Here is a 21,683-nt window from a genome sequence, read left to right as displayed (position 1 = left end):
TCTCACAGGTATGTGGAGCCTTCTCTAATATTAACCACAATATAGGCAGAAAAACAATATTTAGCAAATAAAAATCTGAAATAATTTCCTGTATCTTAGCAATTGTGATGGCTATTCTCAGTTGTCAACTTGACTATATCCAGAATGAGCTACAGTTCAGAAATGGAGGGCATACCTGATCTGGATCGTGAGGCAGGGAGACAACATGCCTTTGATCCAGATCTTAAGGCTGGAAGACAAAGGCTTTTGATCTGGATCTTGAGGTAGTATGACACACACTTTTCATCCAGATCTTATGGCATAGTATTCATGCTTATAAAGATCTATAATGAAAAAAATTAAAGAAAAGCTAATGTCTAGGCATGGTGGTCAAGCCTTTAATACCAGCACTTAGGAAACAGAGGCATAAAGATCTCTGAGTTCAAGGCCAGCCTGGTTTATAGAGCAAGTTCCATGACGGTGCAGTCTTCCAAGACAGCTAGTGAAGGAACCATTGAGTAAAAAACTGGTGAAGATGTAATTGAATGAGAGGAACATGTTCCAGCCCCAGCAAATAGAACATGGCAGCTTTGGCCATGTGGTTCTGGCTTTAGAGTCAAGAAATCTCCCTTGGAGACTAGGTAAAGTTGCTGAGGCCAGATGTGGTGTATCAGGGGTGTCCCTGCATGGAGGCACAGAGAGGCCATTGCATAGAACTGTGAAAGTGAAGCCTGGATTGCCTTGGAGACAAGATGTTAGAGATGCCAGAGCTATGAAATACCTTCTGAAAAAAATCTGCTAATAGGGAGTGTTTTTTGAAAAAAAAGAGAGAGAGAGAGAGAGAGAGAAAGAAGTGTGTTACAGTTGAAAAAGATATAAGGATGAAAGGAGGGTGAGAGCCCTGTCTTAGGCCATGTAGGCTGCACCCACTCCCAGCACCACGCACTCCTTTTCGGTCCCTTGATGTTGCCCATCGTCGACAGCCTAAAGCCTTCGACCATCGATGTGACTCGTCTCACATCAGTGTTTTGGGGTTGTGAACTTGTCTAAGACCCCCCATAATTAGACATCCAAATTCAAAACTCACATAGTTGGGATTGAACATAAGACGCCTTCTCTAACTAAACAGAGAAGGGGGAGATGCCAGAAGCCAGGACCCTCACCCTTACCCTTACCCCCTACCTTTCCCCACCTGCACAATGTCCTCTGAAGCTTGGCAGCTGCAAGATCCTGCTTAGCAACTGCAGATAGACTCAAAGCAGAGTACCATGTCTTCTTAAGAATAGCAGGGAGACCATAACTCAAGCAGTGTACCATATCTTCTGAAGAACTGCAGGTAGATCATAATTCAAGGCAGTGTACCATATAGACCATGACATGTTTCAAGGCACAGGCCAAGAAGATTTTGTACTTTTCCACCACCTGGACCCTCTTACCCCCTCCCCTTGTAAAACATGCTATAAAAAAGCATTTCATGTTCAAAAAAAAAAAAAATTTAAAAAAAAAAAGAAAAAGATATAAGGAGTTGGAGATCTGAAAAGCTTTTTGACATCAGACATGAAGATACAGTATCTGGAGTTTACCCAGCTGGGTTTTGGTCTTGCTTTGCTCTAATATTTCCTTACTATGCTCCCTTCCCTACGTTTTGGAATGGTAATCTATATCCTGTGCCGTGGTATGTTAGAAGTGTGTAATCTACATTTGATTATAGGAGATTACACTTAAGAGATTGCAAGAATTTCAGAAGAAACTTTGAACTGTAGATTTTGAAACATTGAGACTGTGATAGACTATTTGAAGTTAGACTTTTGAAGTTGGACTAAATGCATTTTGCATTATGTTATGGCCGCTAGCCTATGAGGGCCAGGGAGTGATGTGATAGTTTGAATAAGTTTTGCTCCCCCATAGACTCATTGTCTTTGAATGTTTGTTTTATAGGGAGTGGCACTATTAGGAGGTATGGCCTTATTGGAGGAAGTGTGGCTTTCTTAGAGGAAGTTTTTCACTGTGGAGGCAGGGCTTTGAGGTCTTAAATGTTCAAGCTACATCCAGTGTGAAGAAATATCCAGTCTCCTCCTGGCTGTCTTTAAATCAAGAAGCAGAACTCTTGGCTTCTCCAGCACTGTGTGTGCCTGCATGTTGCCTTGTTTCCCGCCATGTTGATAATGATTAAACCTCTGAAATTGTAAGCCAGCTCCAGTTAAATGTTTGCCTTGGTCATGGTACCTCTTCACAGCAATGAAACCTGTCAGACAACAGTAGACTAAAACTAGAAATCAGGGCTGGAGAGATGGGTCAGTGGTTAAGAGCACTGACTGCACTTCCAGAGGTCCTGAGTTCAAATCCCAGCAACCACATGGTGGCTCACAACCATCTGTAATGAGATCTGATGCCCTCTTCTGGTGTGTCTGAAGACAGCTACAGTGTATTCATATATAATAAATAAATAAATCTTTAAAAAAAAAACTAGAAATCAACAGAAAAATTTAACCTCAGAAAATACACAATACTTGTCTAATAAACAATATACATTTGTGTCATAAGATAAATGACAGAGAAAATTTAAAATTTGTAGAATCAAATGAAAATAGCACATCATATCCATTCAGTTCTAAGAGTAAAATATAAAGTTATACATGGGACGCATTTTAAAAATCAGATAACAGCAGGTGGCTGTTAGTCCACAACAGGCCTTTAGTCCTAACATTTGGGAGGCAGAGGCAGGCAATCTCTGAGGTCAAGGTCAGCCTGGATTACCGAGCTAGTTCCAGGACAGCCAGGGCCACACAGAAAAACCATGTTTCTAAAAACTAAACAAAATAATAATCAGAAACCTGTCAGTGTGGCTGTGTAAAGGCACTTGCTGTCAACTTAGTGAACTTAGTTCAATCACTGGAGCTCATGAAATGAAGAAGAGAACTGACTCCTGCAAGATGTCCTCTGACTTTACATGTGGGCATACACACACTAAATAAATATATGATTTTTCAAAAAAATCACTGATCTTGAATAAAGAACCTAATGATGTACCCTGAGACGATAGAAAAATAAAAGGCTAAACCAAAATGCCCCAGATAGCATGAAATAATAAAAAATGAAGGTAGAAATTAATAAAATAGACACTAAAAGAACAATACAGGGGCTGGAGAGATGGCTCAGTGGATAACAATGCTTGGTGGGTTTTGTTTATTTTTTGTTTGGTTTGCTTATTGATTGATTGACTTTACCCAATACCTGGGTTCAGTTCCCAGTACTCACATGGCAAGTAAGAACCCTCTGTTACTCCAGTAACAGATCCAACACGTACTTCTGGCCTTTATTGGCAGTACACGTGACATATATACATGTAAAACACTCGTACATATAAAATAAAAACAATGAACCTTTTAAAAATATAGAGAGTTATCAGACAAAAAAGCTGGGTTTTTTCTTTTTTGAGAAGATTGACAAGGGCTGGCCAAATGGCTTAGTTGGTAATACTGCTTGCTGAAGACCTGCATGTGATCACTAGAACCCACAGTGGAAGAAGAGTTATCTTCTCAAAGGTTGTCCTCCATATGCATGCTGTGTTGGGCTCCTGCACATGTGTATGTAAACAAAAATAAATAAAATTTTAAAGAAAAGTATATGTTTAAAAATTTAAAAAGGAGCCCATAATTAAGAGACTTTAGATATTTAGAGAGGCTTTGAGTAATTTGGAGAGGGCTCAAATGTTGAAAGAGACCTTGGATATTTGAAGAGACTTTTAGTTAAGTATGCTTTATATTGTGATATTAATAGTAACATGAGATCTTGGAGATGAACAAGAAAGAAAAGGTTATGGTTTAACAATGATACATTTGTATGCCAAGTTGACAAAGGGTTAATTGTCATGATTAGTTTTTTTTTTTGATTGATTGATGATTGATGTGAGAGGTTCCAGATTACCATGGGCAGTTCAATCCCCTTGGCTGGTGGTCCTGGATTATATAAGAAAGCAGGCTGATTATTACAAGAGAAGCAAGCCATTAAGCAGCATTCCTCCATGGGCTCTGCATTAGATGCTGCCTCCAGGTTCCTCCTGCCTTGAGTTCCTGCTCTGAGTTTCCTCAGTGATGGAGTGTGACCTGAGAGTTGTAAGATGAACTAAACCCTTTCCTCCCCACATTGCTTTGGTCATGATGTTTTATTTTAGCAATAGAAACCCCACAGCTCCCAAACCATAGGTCTGGAATTAGGCCTGTGGGTACACAGAGGGCAGAGAGAATGGAAGAGGAAAGAGCAAGTCAAAGATGACTCTTGATGAAAGCAGGTTCTAAGGCCACAGATCTAGAGCTAGGCCTTTGGATGTGGAGGTGGTTATGGCACGGGGAAGAAAATTGGAGGTTTAGGGAAAGGGGTAATGAGAAACGGAGGAAGAGAAAAATGTCTCAGAAACAAGGAGAGTTCATGGTCTAGAATTAGGCTTGTGGTTTGCAGATGAGAGGGAAGGGAGGAAGGGATGGGAAAGACAAGAAATGACTGACATGCTAGGCAAAGGGGATTTACATATGAAGATTGTTGAAGGCTACAGGTGTAAAACTAGGCTTATAGGTTTGGAGGTGCAGTGGATTGGGAGAAGGGCATGGCATTTGTTTATATTTTGTTTTTGAGACAGGAGCTCACTGTGTAGCCCTGGATGGCCTGTAACTGACTATGTAAATCAAACTGGCCTTAAACTCACAGAGATCTGCCTGCCTCTACCTCTTGAGTGCTAGGATTAATGTTTTTTTCCCTACCTAATCTTATGCTTTCTTGGGTTTCTTTAAATATTTTGTTTCTGTTATCATTTTGACTTTCAATGTATATATTGTATGAAAAAGACACTCTTGTGTTGTTTCTTTTCCTGAAAATCTGATGTTCCAACATCCAGTCTAGGACAGAAGACAAAATAGAACGATTCAAGAAAGCAGTTGAGTACTATTCAGTCACAACCAAACTCTCTTCACTGCCAGTGGGTCCTTCCTTTCTAGGTAAGGCTTCCAGCTGCTGTTAAATTGAGTTTATTCCTTAGGGCCAGAGTGGAATCCCTTATTTCTACCTGTGTCCCGACTTTTCACTTTTATAGGTGGGGGGATAATGCCATTTCCTTAGCTTGGGCTTCTAATACTAACCCTCATTGTGACCTAGTGCCTGTAAAAATAGACCTGTCTTTGGCAGCAAGCTCAATTTTGAATTCTTCTGTTGCTTGCTAGCTGGGTGATCACTTCACATTTGTATAATACATGACTCACAATACCTATTACGTAGGGTTACCACCAGATTAAATACCTTGTATAGGACTCTAGAATGCCACTTATCCATTCTACCAGTATTACTCCAGACAGAGGCCATCTCACCACAGAAACTTCATGTCGCTTTCTTTCTTGATAGAAAGGCTTTGATTAATTGTTGCCATTGTAAATTTGACAGCTTTACCAAAGTAAACTGGGAACTCAGTTCAAAGGAATTAATATTGAATATATCATCCAAGGAACAGCTTGTGAATGCACCTGTACATAATCTCAGTCTCATCGGCCCAGTTTAGATATCTTGAGGATGTCAAAGACAGTGTAAGGAAATCCCAAAAGGTACAAAAAGTCAGATTTATTGACTAGCCCATGATAATTAGTCAATTATAACTTTTTGCAATGCTAGGGATCTAACCAGTGGCTCTATACATGCAGGGCAACTGACCTACCATTGTTCCATATCCTCAGATCATAAACTTTATAACAGGTTTTTAAATGCAGTGATGGTTTAACAGGATGTAATAAATATGACAAAATGATTAAGATTGCTGAAGCATAACACTTTTTTTGGCTTCAGGCTTTCGAAATAATCGGCTTGGAAATCCTCCTCTTCCGCGGAATCAAATGGGCCCTATTTCTCCTGGAAAGCCAATGGTAAGTATTTGTTTATTATATATTCATTAAGGGGATTGAGATCACTTGCTTATGTTAGACCCAGGCTCATTCCTGGTTTTTATAATCTGAATTGAGGAGTTAGGATGATTGAGTGTTAACTAGACTATGCAGGTCTTATTGTTTTGTTCCTTGAGGCTGGAAGACTATTGAAAGACAGCATCCAAATTAGTGTTCACTAGGGCACTGTGTGTGTGTGTGTTTATGTTGGATAATGTCACAAAATATTTCTAAGAGATCTAGTTTCGTAATTTTCCTGGCTCTGGCAAATTCTATTCAGATATCATGGTCAGAATTATTTCTTAATATTTTCAGTAGATACTTCATACTTCAACAATTCCTACTATTGCTATCATCTACTACAACACAGCTTCTGAGGTGACATCCTGTATCCTGGTAAAATGTTAAATAGCCTTTCTGTCTGTTTTATTCTTTAGTTTTCTCGCCAGGTACCCCAGAAAATGAAATACCCACCACCATTTCCAATGGGACCCAACTCGCCTCTTCTCTTCTCCCATAGTGTGGGGGAATCCCATGCTTTCTCTGAGGATGCCATGCTACAGGACAGTTCCTTTGCCAATTGGGCTGTTTCTTACGACTCTAATACATCCCAGTTTCCTAACTGCCTGACTTCTAAAACTTCACCTCCTTTGGGACCAGAATCTTCCCATTCCTCTTCCTCTGATGGTGATGAGGCAAATGGAGCTGCTTCTGAGTAAGTGTCTATGTAAACAACCATAAGAAACACATTCAGAAGAAATGCAGAGAAGTGAGTGTTCTTGGCTTCCTTTTGTTATTCTTTGCCCTTCATCCTTCTGTAGGTGCTCACTTTCAGATAGCCAGGCCATATAGGAAAGTCAGTTGCTTAGAAAATCTTAACATAGATGTGCTACATAACAATCCTGTGGTTTTTCAGTTTGTGAGGAACATAAACTGAAGGTTAAAAGAATGAAAGAATTTATATAGTTGAAATATTGAAACAGTTCCTTTGTAACAAATATAGGTCTTATATACTGGCTTGATTGTTTTTAAGATTATTACACTAAAGAGATAGAGCTACTTTGAGATTAAAATCTTAATTATTTTCTTAGACTATGGGTAGACTGTAAACATGACATCTTAAAAGTGTAAGGAATACAGAGAGACTTCCATGACTTTTTATTCTTTGATCTGTGTCAGGTGAAGAAAGTCAGAAGACAGTGATGACCACTGAGAGGAAAAAGGTCAAGTCCAGTCCTAACCCAGCGTCTTGACCATTAGAGAGTTTCGCGAGTCCTTGTGATCAGGACTTGGGTGGAAATATTTTTATTAACTTCCATTTTCTGTCTTGTGTTGTTTCTTTTTTTTTTAGACAAATCACAGAAGCAGTTCAACAAAAGCCTGGATGGGAAGAACCCAATGGTGACAGAGGGGCTTGGGTACAGCCTGTTGATGCTGGAGTTTCGGAAACCAGCGTAGCCGAAAGTGAACCTCACATCCCATCTCTGTTATCTATGTCTACAAGGAACCACATGGATATCACCATTCCACCCTTACCTCCAGTAGCTCCAGAAGTCTTGAGGGTTGCTGAACATAGACACCGAAGGGGTCTTATGTATCCATATATTTACCACGTCCTTACGAAGGTGAGAGAACACATTTCTATCTACCTTCCTGTTCTCTGCAGTATCTCATAGTTACTGAGACTAAATTACAAAGTCTACCAGAGAAAAGTCTGATAATTGTCATTTTTCTTCAGGGGAAGTAGTCCTGGAGATTGAACCTCTAGGGTCTTGCACATTCCAGACAAGCACTGTAGCATTAAGCTTTATCCCCAGCAGCTGATCAGTGTATCTCAAGAGGTCCAAGGAAAACATGTATGTTTGTGTCATTCCTGTATTGAGGACTTCAGAATAGGAGAAATTAGTAGGAATTGGGATTAAGCAGTAAATAAAGACACTAAGAGAGAAGTATAAACTGTAAAACTTTGAAGGAATGTACTAAGTTGATAGACTGGTTCTGGAGGCACCAACTAAGGAGTGGACTTTCCCCCTTGTTCCTTATTGTTTCTGCTACTTTTATATACCTATTCCCTTCCTCTGGTCTTAACACACAAGTTACCAACAAAATGTCTAATCCAGGCATGGTAGCACAAGTTTTTAATCCCAGCAATCTGGAAACAAAGACAGGTGGAGCTCTGAGATCCAGGCCAGCCTGGTCTACAGAACGAATCCCAGTCAATCCAGAGTTATATAGTGAGACCTATCTCAAAAACAAAACAAAACAAAATGTCTAAGATAGATCTCCCTGATAGTCAACTACAGTTCATCAGATATGAGCTTTACAAATGAAATATAGCTTATAAGATGGCTATAGTCAGCAGGGCTTCTTACAGCTTCCTTCTAATCTGAAAATCTCTCTGAATACAAACAGTAAATTCACTTGACTCCAGAAGCTACAGTTCTAAACCTCAAGGAATTCATTTTCTTCTTTTCCCTGGACCATTTTCTTATTAGGGGGAGATTAAAATCCCTGTATGTATTGAGGATGAATGTAACATGGAGCTGCCTCCAGCCGCTCTCCTGTTCCGGTCAGCTCGCCAATATGTATACGGAGTTCTTTTTAGCCTAGCAGAGACACAGCGGAAAATGGAACGTCTGGCCATACGGCGACGGTTACCTATGGAAGGTAAGTACTATTCTAGCTATTCTAATGATAGCTCTCTCTACACTTTGCACAGGGTGCGCGCACACACACACACACACACACACACACACACACACAAAGCATGTGCTAGCATACCATACTTTGGGCTATAAAGCAACCTTTAAGAAAATGTATCATTTACCAGATTACATATTGAAATAAGAAATATACAAATAAAAGCCCCAATTCTGAAATCATGAAACATTCAGAATGTGTATTGCTTTGAAGAACAATGGTGGACTTTGAGAATGTAAGACTTTATCTCATACTCTCTCTTCCTCAGTGAGGTTTTTGTTTTAGAACATGATGCTGTTGGTAGTAGAAATTATTAAGTTGTTTTAAACTATAGAATAACTTAGTCAAATTAGTACATCCAAAAGAATCACATGCGTTTCTACTTCTGAGAAGGTAAATTAGATTAGATATACTTTCCTTATGCTTCTTGCTAAGTACAACTAATATTCTAAAACATTATATGTGGGGAAAAGGCACCACAAGATACTCCAGAAAGTAGAGACTGTTTGATGGCCTTGGTACCCTAGGAATTTTGGAGCAGTGAGTTCTCTGGGTTTGCTTTTAGTCTTATACATCACAGACTGGATATTACACAAGTTGACAAGGGAAGCCAGAAGTATCAACCACTGAAGACCAATACCCTCTGCCTGGAAGCCTTCAAAGAACCAACCTAGTAACATACATACATACATACATACATACATACATACATACATACATGAAAACTGCTCTACTTGAGCCAAGCACCACAAAAGAAACCATGGTTTACTATCACTCTTACCCTCACCAGCAAAAACCTTACAACTGTCCTCCATTAACAGGCTGTAATGTAGTGTATTGCTTTGCCAGATACTGTTGGGGAGGTGTCAGAAAAGGTCAAATGAGAAATCAAAGCATACTCTCCCACCCATCAGCAATGCATGCCCACCTTCACATACTATAGTAGTCACAAAATGCCTGGCCAAATATAAGATATGAATAAGGTCCAGAATAATACATGAAAACTCACATGTTTGGACTTAAACTGAAATTCTCTTTTTATACCAAGAAATATGAAGGTTTCAAATACAGATCTCAGACAGATTGGAAAGAAAACAAAATACCATGAAGGTAATTAGAGAAAAATTTCAAAGCAAGTTTCATTAAAAAAGTTTTAAACAAATAATTACAAACATTCTCAAAACAAATTGGACATAGAAAGCCAGCAAGATAGCTCAATGGATCAAAGGGCAGATCCCTTTGGAAAAAGGATGCTGAAAAGACAGAGCAACTCCTGAATGTTGCCCTCTGACCTTCACACACATGCATACACACACACACACACACACACACACACACACACGCTACATAAAAATTTTAAAATTAAAAAATACTATTTAAAGGATCAAATGAAAATTTAAAACTAAAAAAAAAAATCACATGATAACCAAATTAAAAGCCTTGCCAGTTGCACATCAAATCACTGCAGGACTAGGACAAATTCACTTCCACTGAGAGCAGACAAGGCAGCCCATTTAGGGGAAGAACATCTATAGGCAGGCAATAGAGTTAGGGACAGCCCTGGCTCTAGTTGTTAGGGACCCCACACGAAGACCAAGCTGCACATCTGCTACATATGTGCAGGGGGCTTAGGTACAGCCCATGCTTGCTCTTTGGTTGGTGGATCAGTATCTGGAAGCCTTGAAGGGTCCAGGTTAGTTGACTCTGGTCTTCCTGTGAAGTCCCTGTCCTCTTTGGGTTCCTAGACTCCCCAATTTTCATCCAATGTTTGGCTGTGGGTCTCTGCATCTCTTTCCATTGGCTGTTTCGGGGAGCTTCTCAGAGGACAGTTATCCTAGGCTCCTGTCTACAAGTATAGCAGAGTATCATTAACAGTGTCAGGGATTGCTTCTTGCCCGTAGGATGGATCTTAATTTGGGACAGTCATTGGTTGGGCATTCCTTCAGTCTCTGCTCTGTCTTTGTCCCTGCACATCTTGTAGGCAGGATACATTTTGGGTCAAAGGTTTTGTGGATGAGTTGCTGTCCTTATCCCTCCACTGGGAGTCCTGCCTAGCACAACAAGTGGCCACTTCAGGATTCATATCCCTCACTGCTAGGAGTCTCAGCTGGAATTACCCCCATAGACACCCTGGGGCCTCCAACCATCCCAGGTCTCTGGTATGTACTAGAGATTGCTCCCTCCAAGTTCAGTTCTCTCTCCCCTGCTCTCCCTATACCTGATCCCTCCTTGCCCCCATGTCATGCTCCCTCCTCCACCCTCTCTCTAACCCAGCTCACTGCCTCCATCCACCTCCAATATCTATTTTATTTCCTCTTCTGAGAAAGATTTGATCAACCTCCCTTGGGCCTTTCTTGTTATTTGATTTCTTTGGGAACTTTGGGTCAGTATCCTGTACTTTATGGCTAATGTCCACTTATAAGTGAGTACATACCACACATATCATTTTGGGTCTGGGTTACCTCACTCAGGATGATATTTTCTAGTTCCATCTATTTGCCTGGAAAATTCACAATGTCCTTGTTTTGATAGCTGAGTAGTGTTCCATTGTATAAATGAACCATATTTTCTGTAGGCATTCTTTGGTTGAGGGACGTCTGGGTTGCTTCCAGTTTCTGGCTATTATGAATGAAGCTGCTATGAACATAGTTGAGCAAGTGTCCTTGTGGTATGGTGGAGTATCTTTCAGGTATATGCTGTGATGAAACACCATGATCAAGGTAACTATAAAACAAATGGGCTTATAGTTTCAGAGAATTATGCTGTTGGTTGAGCAAAGGCATGGTACTTGGAACATCTTTATCCTCACGCAGGAAGCAGAGAGAGAGAGCCCACTGGGAATGGCAAGAGTCTTTGGAAACTTTAAAGCTCATCCCCATTGAGACACCTTCTCCAACAAGGCCATACCTCCTTATCCTCCCAAAACAGTTCCACTAACTGAGGACCAAACATTCGAACATATGAGCCTATGGAAGCATTCTCATTCAAACCACCACAGCAACATATGATTATTTTTCTTTTTTTTATTGGATGTTTTATTTACATTTCATATGTTGTCCCCTTACCCCATGCCCCACCCACCCAGGAACCCCCTACCCCCTCACCCCTCCTCCTTCTTCTCTGTGGATGTAACCCCTACCTACCCCCCACTCCCACCTCCCCACCCTCAAAATTCCCACCCCCTGGGGCATCCAGCATTCATGAGGTCAAGGATCTCTTCTTCCACCTATGCCCAGCAGGGCCCTCCACTCTTACTTATTCAGCTGAAGCCCTGGATCCCTCCCTAAGTGCTCCCAGGCTGGTGGTTTAGACCCTGGGAGCTGTGATTGGTTGGTATTGTTGCTCTCTTCATGGTGCCACAAACCCTTTCAGCTCCAGTGGTTTTCCCTCTAACTCCTCCATTGGGAACCCCATGATCAGTTCAATGGCTAGTTGTGAGCATCTGCCTCTGAATATGTCAGACTCTTGAAGACCTCTGAGGAGACATCCATATCAGGCTCTCATCAGCATGCACTTCCTGACTTCCACATCAGCATCTACCTTTGGTGACTGCACATGGGATGGATACTCAAGTGGAATGGTCTTCAGACAACCCCTCCTTCAGTTTCTGTCCCTCACTTTGTCTCCATATTTGCTCCCTTGAGTATTTTGTTGCTCCTTCTAAGGAGGACCGAATCACCCCCACTTGGTCTTCCTTCTTCATGAGCTTCATGTGGCCTGTGAGTTGCATCTTGGGCATTTCAAGGTTCTGGGCTAATATCCAATAATCAGTGAGTGAATACCATGTGTGTTCTTTTGTGATTGGCTTACTTCACTCAGGATGATAATTTCTAGTTCCATCCATTTACCTAGGAACCTCTCGAATTCATTGTTTTTAATAGCTGAGTAATACTCCATTGTGTAAATATACCACATTTTTTGAATCCATTCCTCAGTTGAAGGACATCTGGGTTCTTTCCAGCTCCTGGCTATTATAAATAAGGCTGCTATGAACATAGTTGAGCATATGTCCTTGTTATATGTTCGAGCATCTTCTGGGTATATGCCTAGGAGTGGTATAGCTGGATCCTCGGGTAATGCTATGTCCAATTTTCTGAGGAACCGCCACACTGATTTCCAAAGTGGTTGCACCATCTTGCAGTCCCACCAACAATGGAGGAGTGTTCCTCTTTCTCCACACCCTCGCCAGCATCTACTATCACCTGAGTTTTTAATCTTAGCCATTCTGACTGGTGTGAGATGGAATCTCAGGGTTGTTTTGATTTGCATTTCCCTGACGACTAAGGATGCTGAACATTTCTTTAGATGCTTCTCGGCCATTCGAGTTTCTTCCGTTGAAAATTCTTTGTTAAGCTCTATACCCCATTTTTTAATAGGGTAATTTGGTTGTCTGGAGTCTGATTTCTTGAGTTCTTTGTATATATTGGATATTAGCCCTCTATCAGATGAAGGATTGGTAAAGATCTTTTCCCAATTTGTTGGTTGTCGTTTTGTCCTATTGACAGTGTCCTTTGCCTTACAGAAACTTTGCAATTTTATGAAGTCCCATTTGTCAATTCTCGATCTTAGAGCATATGCCATTGGAGTTCTGTTCAGGAACTTTTCCCCTGTGCCCAAGTATTCGAGGCTTTTCCCCACCTTCTCTTCTATTAGTTTCAGTGTATCTGGTTTTATGTGGAGGTCCTTTATCCACATAGACTTGAGCTTTGTACAAGGAGATAAGAATGGATCAATTTTCATTCTTCTACATGTTGTCTTCCAGTTGAACCAGCACCATTTGTTGAAAATGCTGTCCTTTTTCCACTGGACAGTTTTAGCTCCTTTGTCAAAGATCAAGTGACCATAGGAGTGTGGGTTCATTTCTGGGTCTTCAATTCTATTCCATTGATCTTCCTGCCTGTCTCTGTACCAATACCAGGTAGTTTTTATCACTATTGCTCTGTAGTACAGCTTGAAGTCAGGGATGGTGATTCCTCCAGAAGTTCTTTTATTGTTGAGAATAGTTTTCGCTATCCTGGGTTTTTTGTTATTCCATATGAATTTGAGAATTTCCTTTTCTAACTCTGTGAAGAATTGAGTTGGGATTTTAATGGGAATTGCATTGAATCTGTAGATTGATTTTGGCAAGATGGCCATTTTTATTATATTAATCCTGCCAGTCCATGAGCATGGAAGATCTTTCCATCTTCTGAGATCTTCTTCGATTTCTTTCTTCAGAGACTTGAAGTTCTTGTCATACAGGTCTTTCACTTGCTTGATTAAATTCACACCAAGGTATTTTATATTATTTGCAACTATTGTGAAGGGTGTCATTTCCCTAATTTCTTTTTCAGTCCGTTTATCTTTGATGTAGAGGAAGGCTACTGATTTGTTTGAGTTGATTTTATAACCAGACAATTTACTGAAGTTGTTTATCAGGTTTAGGAGTTCTCTGGTGGAAGTTTTGGGGTCACTTAAGTATACTATCATATCATCTGCAAATAGTGATATTTTGACTTCTTCCTTTCCTATTTGTATCCCTTTGACTTCTTTTTGTTGTCTAATTGCTCTGGCTAGGACTTCCAGTACTATATTGAATAGGTAGGGGGAGAGTGGGCAGCCTTGTCTAGTCCCTAATCTTAGTGGGATTGCTTCAAGTTTCTCTCCATTTAGTTTGATGTTGGCTACTGGTTTGCTGTAAATTGCTTTTACTATGTTTAGGTAGGAGCCTTGAATTCCTGATCTTTCCAAGACTTTTATCATGAAGGGATGTTGAATTTTGTCAAATGCTTTCTCAGCATCTAGTGAGATGATCATGTGGTTTTTTTCTTTAAGTTTGTTTATATAGTGGATTACATTGATGGATTTCCGAATATTGAACCATCCCTACATTCCTGGGATAAAACCTACTTGATCATGATGGATGATTGTTTTGATGTGATCTTGGATTCGGTTTGCTAGAATTTTATTGAGTATTTTTGCATTGATGTTCATAAGGGAGATTGGTCTGAAGTTCTCTTTCTTTGTCGGGTCTTTGTGGGGTTTGGGTATGAGTGTAATTGTAGCTTCATAGAAAGAATTGGGTAGTGTTCCTTCTGTTTCTATTTTGTTGAATAGTTTGAAGAGAATTGGTATTAGGTCTTCCTTGAAGGTCTGATAGAATTCAGCACTAAAACCATCTGGTCCTGGGCTTTTTTTAGTCGGGAGACTTTTAGTGACTGCTGCTATTTCCTTAGGGGTTATGGGACTATTTAGGTGGTTTATCTCCTCCTGATTTAACTTTGGTACCTGGTATCTGTCTAGGAAGTTGTCCATTTCATCCAGGTTTTCCAGTTTTGTTGAGTATAGTAGGCCTTTGTAGTAGGATCTGATGATTTTTTGAATTTCTTCAATTTCTGTTGTTATGTCTCCCTTTTCAGTTCTGATTTTATTAATTTGGATACTGTCTCTGTACCCTCTTGTTAATCTGGCTAAGGGTTTATCAATCTTGTTGATTTTCTCAAAGAACCAGCTCCTGGTTTTATTGATATTTTGTATTGTTCTTTCTGTTTCTATTTGGTTGATTTCAGCCCTGAGTTTGATTATTTCCTGCCTTCTACTCCTCCTGGGTGTATTTGCTTCTTTTTGTTCTAGAGCTTTTAGTTGTGCAGTCAAGTTGTTAGTGTGTGCTCTTTCCAGTTTCTTTTTGTAGGCACTTAGAGCTATGAGTTTTCCTCTTAGCACTGCCTTCATGGAGGCCCACAAGTTTTGGTATGATGTGTCCTCATTTTCATTGAATTCTAAAAAGTCTTTAATTTCTTTCTTTATTTCTTCCTTGAGCAAGTCATCATTGAGTAGAGAGTTGTTCAGTTTCCATGTGCACGTGGGTTTTCAATTGGTTTTGTCATTATTAAAGACCAGTCTTAGTCCATGGTGATCTGATAAGATGCAAAGGATTATTTCAATCTTTTTGTATCTGTAGAGGCCTGTTTCATGACCAATTATATGGTCTATTTTGGAGAAGGTACCATGAGGTGCTGAGAAAAAGGTATATTCTTTTGTTTTAGGATGAAATGTTCTATAGATGTCTGTTAAGTCCATTTGGTTCATAACTTCTGTTAATGTCAAAGTGTCTCAGTTTAGTTTCTGTTTCCATGATCTGTCCATTGCTGAGAGTGGGATGTTGAAATCCCCCACTATTGTTGTGTGAGGTGTAATGTGTGTTTTGAGCTTTAGTAAAGTTTCTTTTATGTATGAGGTGCCCTTGCATTTGGAGCATAGATGTTCAGAATTGAGAGTTTACCTTGGTAGATTTTTCCTTTGATGAGTATGAAGTGTCCTTCCTTATCTTTTTTGATTAATTTTGGATGGAAGTTGATTTTATTTGATATTAGAATGGCTACTCCAGCTTGTTTCTTGGGACCATTGGCTTGGAAAATTGTTTTCCACCCTTTTATTCTGAGGTAGTGTCTGTCTTTGTCACTGAGGTGTGTTTCTTGTATGCAGCAAAATTCTGGGTCTTGTTTGTGTATCCAGTCTGCTAGTCTGCGTCTTTTTATTGGGGAATTGAGACCATTGATGTTAAGAGATATTAAGGAAAAATGATTGTGGCTTCCTGTTATTTTTGTTATTAGAGGTAGAATTATGTTTGTATGGTTATCTTCTTTTGGAGTTGTTGGAAGATTACTTCCTTGCTTTTTCTAGGTTGTAGTTTCCCTCCTTGTGTTGGCATTTTCCATCAATTATTCTTTGAAGTGCTGGGTTTGTGGGAAGATATTGTGCAAATTTGTTTTTGTCATGGAATATCCTGGTTTCACCATCTATAGTGATTGAGAGTTTTGCTGGGTATAGTAATCTGGGCTGGCAATTGTGTTCTCTTAGGATCTGTATGATGTCAGTCCAGGCTCTTCTGGCTTTTATAGTCTCTGGTAAGAAGTCTGGTGTAATTCTTATAGGTCTGCCTTTATATGTTACTTGACCTTTGTCCCTTACTGCTTTTAGTATTTTTTCTTTGTTTTGTGCATCTGATGTTTTGATTATTATGTGACGGGAGGTATTTCTTTTCTGGTCTAGTCTATTTGGTGTTCTGTAGGCTTCTTGTATGTTTATGGGCATCTTGTTCTTTAGGTTAGGGAAGTTTTCCTCAATAATTTTGTTGAAGATATTTACTGGCCCTTTAAGTTGGGAATCTTCATTCTCATCTATACCTATTATCCTTAGGTTTGGTCTTCTCATTGTGTCCTGGATTTCCTGGATGTTTTGAGTTAGGAGTTTTTTGCATTTTGCATTTTCTTTGACAACTGTGTCAATATTTTCCACCGTATCTTCTGCATTTGAGATTCTCTCTTCTATCTCTTGTATTCAGTTGGTGATGCTTGCGTCTATGACTCCTGATCTCTTTCTTAGGTTTTCTATCTCCATGGTTGTCTCCCTTTGAGCTTTCTTTATTGTTTCTATTTCCATTTTCAGATCCTGAATGTTTTTGTTTAATTCCTTCTTTGTGTTTTCTTGCATTTCTTTAAGGGATTTCTGTGATTCCTCTTTAAGGGCTTCTACCTGTTTACTTGTATTCTCCTGTATTTCTTTAAGGGAGTTACTTATGTCCTTCTTATAATCCTCTATCATCATCATGAGAAGTGATTTTAATTCTGAATCCTGCTTTTCTGGTGTGATGGGGTGTCCAGGGCTTGCTATATTGGGAGAACTGGGTACTGATGATGCCAAGAAACTTTGGTTTCTATTGCTTATGTTCTTGCGCTTACCTTTCACCATCTGGTTAACTCTGGTGTTACCTGCCCTCACTGTGTCAGACTGGGGTCTGTATTTCCAGTTATCTTGCTTGTGGCAGACCTCCTCAGAATCCAGATGTCTCTGTGGTCTTATGATCCTAATCTCCTGGGTGGAAGAACTCCTGGGACTCAGGCCACCTCTTGGATCTGGAAATCCTTCTGCTCTGGGTGCAGTGGTTCCTCTAGGATGGCTCAGGATACGATGTCTCCCAAGTGCAAAACACCTTGGCGTCTGCTGCTCTGAATGCAGTGGCTCCTCAGCTGCTTGAGTGCAGTGGCTCCTCTAGGATGGCTCAGGATTCAGTATCTCCACAGGAGCCGACCAACTCTGTGTTGGCTGTTCTGAGTGCAGTGGCTCCTCTAGGATGGCTCAGGATTCAGTGTCTCCACAGGAGCAGACCAACTCTGTGTCTGCCCCAGCCCAAAGGACCAGGCAGGGGCAGAAGGGAAGTGGAATTCTGGAGGGGCGGAGTTTTCGTAGCTGGTGTGTCCAGAATGTCCCTGGCTCCCAGCTGTATCTCTGGGGCTTAGGGAGTGAGATGGAGTTCTTACCGGCTGCTCTGAGTGCAGTGGCTCCTCTAGGATGGCTCAGGATTCAGTATCTCCACAGGAGCAGACCAACTCTGTGTCTGCCCCAGCCCAAAGGACCAGGCAGGGGCGGAAGGGAACGATTTTTTTCAAATAAGATCCTTTAGTAATGAAGGAGAACTAGGTTAATTTTTTTATAAGCAGAATGGCTAAAGGCAGTTGATACAGAAAGAGAATGGTAAAAGAACGAGTCTTGGAATAGCAGAAAAGAAGAAAAAGCAGTAAAAATACCAAAATAATTGATAAATATAATAGATATCTTTGGAGTTTCTAAATTGCATTTACTGGAATAAAAATTATAGCACTATCTCATTGTATATATAGAAGCTATTTAGGGTCAGGGAGATAGATGGCTTAGCAGCTAAAGGCCAGCTACCATTGACAGTCTAAGTTTGGATCTCAGAACCTACATGGTGGAAGCAGAGAACTACTTCTATGTGCAGGCTGTGGCATGATTTTACCCACCTAAAACACATACTAAATGAACAAACATTTTTAAAGGGAATATATTTTAGACAGTTATAAGTGGAGTTCATTTGAATTGACAAAATACCAATATCTACTAATATAATTTGTTTATTTACTTATTTAGTTTTAATGCTAAAAGACTCAACAGGGCCTCATGGATACCAAACATGTACTCTGCCACTGACCTATATTCCTGTTTTCTCTTTGTGTATCTTTTTAATGCACATTATTGATATTAAATTATGTAGATAATGCAGCTGAGGATATAACTGTGGTTGACCATGCGCTTAGTATACTTCAAGTCATGGTTTCAAGATCTTGCACCTGCCAAAATACATATATATAGAGAGATAGCCATGCATGGTGGCACACACCTTTAATCCCAGCACTTGAGATGCAGAGACAGGCAGATCTCTGAGTTTGAGGCCAGCCTGGTCTATAGAGTAAGACCTTGTCTCAAAACAACAACAACAAAAAAACCAGGAATAACACTCTAAATCACTATTATAAATAAATCAATATAAGATTCTAAAATTAGTTCAGGTAATTCATAGGAAGGGAATAACCATAAAGCTGAGCAATAGCAAACAAAACAAACAGTACCGGAACTAAAATGGTAGTTTCACTCTCTAATGTAGAATAGTCACATCAGTATGAGTACATCCTAGATTGTCAGTCTGTCAGTATGAGTACATCCTAGATTGTCAGTCTGTCAGTATGAGTACATCCTAGATTGTCAGTATGTGCTATACTGAATGCTTTTTCATACCTGCTGCATTGATAAATTGAAATACTAACCCCTCATTGGGTGATTATAAGACGACGTTCGTGAGTAGCACTTGTGTTTTTCTGAAGGAACCCTAGAGAGCTGCCATGTGGAAATATAATAAGATAGCTAGCTTTCTATAAATTAGAGAGCAGACTCTGACCAAATGTGTCTCTCTGCACTGACTTTCCTGCTTCTAGAACATTGTGAAATATATATCTGTGGTTTATAAGCCATCTATCCAATCTATGGGGTTTTGAGACAGGGTCTCACTGTGTAGCTTTCGCTAGCTCAGAACTCACTATGTAGACCAAAATGGACTTGAACTCACAGAAATTCACCTGTCTGTAGCTCCCAGTGCCCAGATTAAAGGTGTGCACTACTACCTCTGCTGATGCTGCTTCTTTTATAGCAATACAAACAGATTAAGACAATATAGATATAAAAATTTTATAAATATTAGCCTATATCATGTATATAGAGAGTTCAAGGTCAGCTTGGGCTACATGCCATGTGCTTTCTTAGAAAAAAAAGAAACAAAAATATTAGTAGAATTTAATAACATAGAATACACACACACACACTGAGGTTTTAAATTTTCAAACAAAACCAAAGCAAGTAGTATTTTTTTGTTTGTTTTGCTAAATAGGGTTTATTCTGTTGTGGCAAGGTTAATAAAATATTTAAATTTTTATTTAAAATTAAACTATTGTCTAAATAAGGTAATGAAAAGAATCATATGGTTTTATCTTTTTCATTTTTTTCCTTTTTTTAGATCAAATTGTAATTTTTGCTTATTCACAAAGGGATTATAAACGCAAAAAGACAGAACGTGGGGAAAGGGATGACAACAGAACGTGAGTGTTCAGGGGGAGTACAGATATCTTTCAGCACAGGGTATTGGCTGGGTGAAGGTTCAGGGGACAGGTCACTATGACTCTGCCTACGATTCACTTTTCCTTATCTAAGTTGGTACTATACACCAAGACTACCTATTTACAAGGTCTATTGCTATTCAGGCTGGTAAAAGTTCCCTAAAAGTTCCCTGTTTACAATAACTTATAGCCATCCATTTCAATGTTTTTCCACAGAGACCCAAGACTTGGTGTTAGTATACATGTATGACAGGCCTATTGCTGATTTTAGGCCTATGGCTGCTTTTAGGCCTTCAGTGTATAAGCAGGGCTGCCTCTGACATCTCCTCCCTTCTCTAAGTATAGAAGGGCTGTGACAATTCTAAACTTGCGAAGGCGGGGATAGAGGCCTGACCTCCAGTAATTGAAGGGGACTTTGTAATGGCTCTGGTCCCCCTGTCGTTGTCCAGTGAAGCATGAGGGCCATACCCATCCTGATGTCTTTTTCCTGGAGAGGGGAAACTTTTGACATCAACCCCTATGCAGTCAGGCTTGTCCCTCGGGAAACCCAGAGAGATATTTTTAACTTTTATTTATATTCCCTTGCAGTGCTTAGCCTCACAGCCTAAGCAAGAATTCAGATTGCCAGTCAGAGGGGGTTCTGGGTGGCCCTTCTCTGCTTGGTCTAGGGGCAGAAGTCCCCTCTTTTAGGTTGGATGGAGATGGGTTTGGGGAGTACCCTGGATAGAGTAACAACCTCATCTTGAGTCTCGTGGTCCTCCTTAGCTAATTTATGATAAAGTATCTGAATAGGTTTTGCTACCAAGTTATTTATCCATTGTTTCACAAAGTTAGTCAGCCTCTTTAAGGCCCAGGGACCAAAAGAAATAAGCAAAAATACCCCAATTAATGGTCCCAAGATGCGAGGAAGTCAGGTTGACGACCATGGAGAGGTTGAAAACCAATTCTTGTACTAGCATTCATCTTTCTCTTTCTCTCTCTGTCTTTTCTCAGGGCCTTCTCTGACCTTTTTCATGCTCTCTTTAACCATCCCTGTCTTGTCCATGTCAAGACAACATTCTTCTTTAAGGGCTGTACACAGTCAAGAGCTGTACACAGCCTTTTCTATTGTAATAGAGTAAATCAAGTCCAATAAGGATCTTTGCAATTTTAGGAGGTCTCTTCAGACAGTGAAACGAGGGATTTCTTCAGATTAGTGATGTCAATCTCTAGCTGTTTGATGTTCTTGTCAATAATGGCCCGTCAAAGGTCTGAGTAGTATAAATTCGGAGGCCAGCATCTGGGTTAGAACTTCTAACAGCAGATATCACAGATGATTCTTTTTTTCCTGGAAAGGAAAAAGAAAGGAATTCTCAGGGAGATTTCTCTTTCCTGGATGTCAATTGTTATTCATCTTATTTATGGTTGGACCTGGCTTTGTGGGGGTATCTATTTATTTCATTAATCTTTTTGGTAGCCATTTAGCTGTACCTTCTGTGGTATCAAACAGGCATATCAATCCTCGGCCCCATAAGAGAACTAGGTCCGGGCCATTCCCTTTAAGGTTTGGAGGGTCCTTCCCCATATCTGTGGCATAGTTTCTATTGATCTCGGTGATGCTAGAGGCAGTCAGCAGCAGATTTGCCATAAGCTTTCAGTT

At 40.0% G+C, this 21,683-nt stretch overlaps 1 protein-coding gene across 1 annotated transcript in view; it reads left to right on the top strand.

Annotated features, from left to right (window-relative positions):
* The window catches only part of Fam120c (family with sequence similarity 120C), a 132,218-nt gene that overhangs the window by 70,731 nt on the left and 39,804 nt on the right, over positions 1-21,683 (top strand). The window contains exons 5-9 of the mRNA XM_028772643.1: positions 4,871-4,970; positions 5,806-5,882; positions 6,338-6,615; positions 7,252-7,525; positions 8,396-8,567. Of these exons, the coding sequence (XP_028628476.1) occupies positions 4,871-4,970; positions 5,806-5,882; positions 6,338-6,615; positions 7,252-7,525; positions 8,396-8,567 (901 nt within the window). The remainder of the gene's footprint in view (positions 1-4,870; positions 4,971-5,805; positions 5,883-6,337; positions 6,616-7,251; positions 7,526-8,395; positions 8,568-21,683) is intronic.

Source organism: Grammomys surdaster, unplaced genomic scaffold (genome assembly GCF_004785775.1).
Source record: "Grammomys surdaster isolate TR1022 unplaced genomic scaffold, NIH_TR_1.0 216, whole genome shotgun sequence".
Taxonomy (NCBI): domain Eukaryota; kingdom Metazoa; phylum Chordata; class Mammalia; order Rodentia; family Muridae; genus Grammomys; species Grammomys surdaster.
Note: the sequence above shows the minus strand (reverse complement) of the source record. Positions and strands in the feature narration are given on the sequence as shown.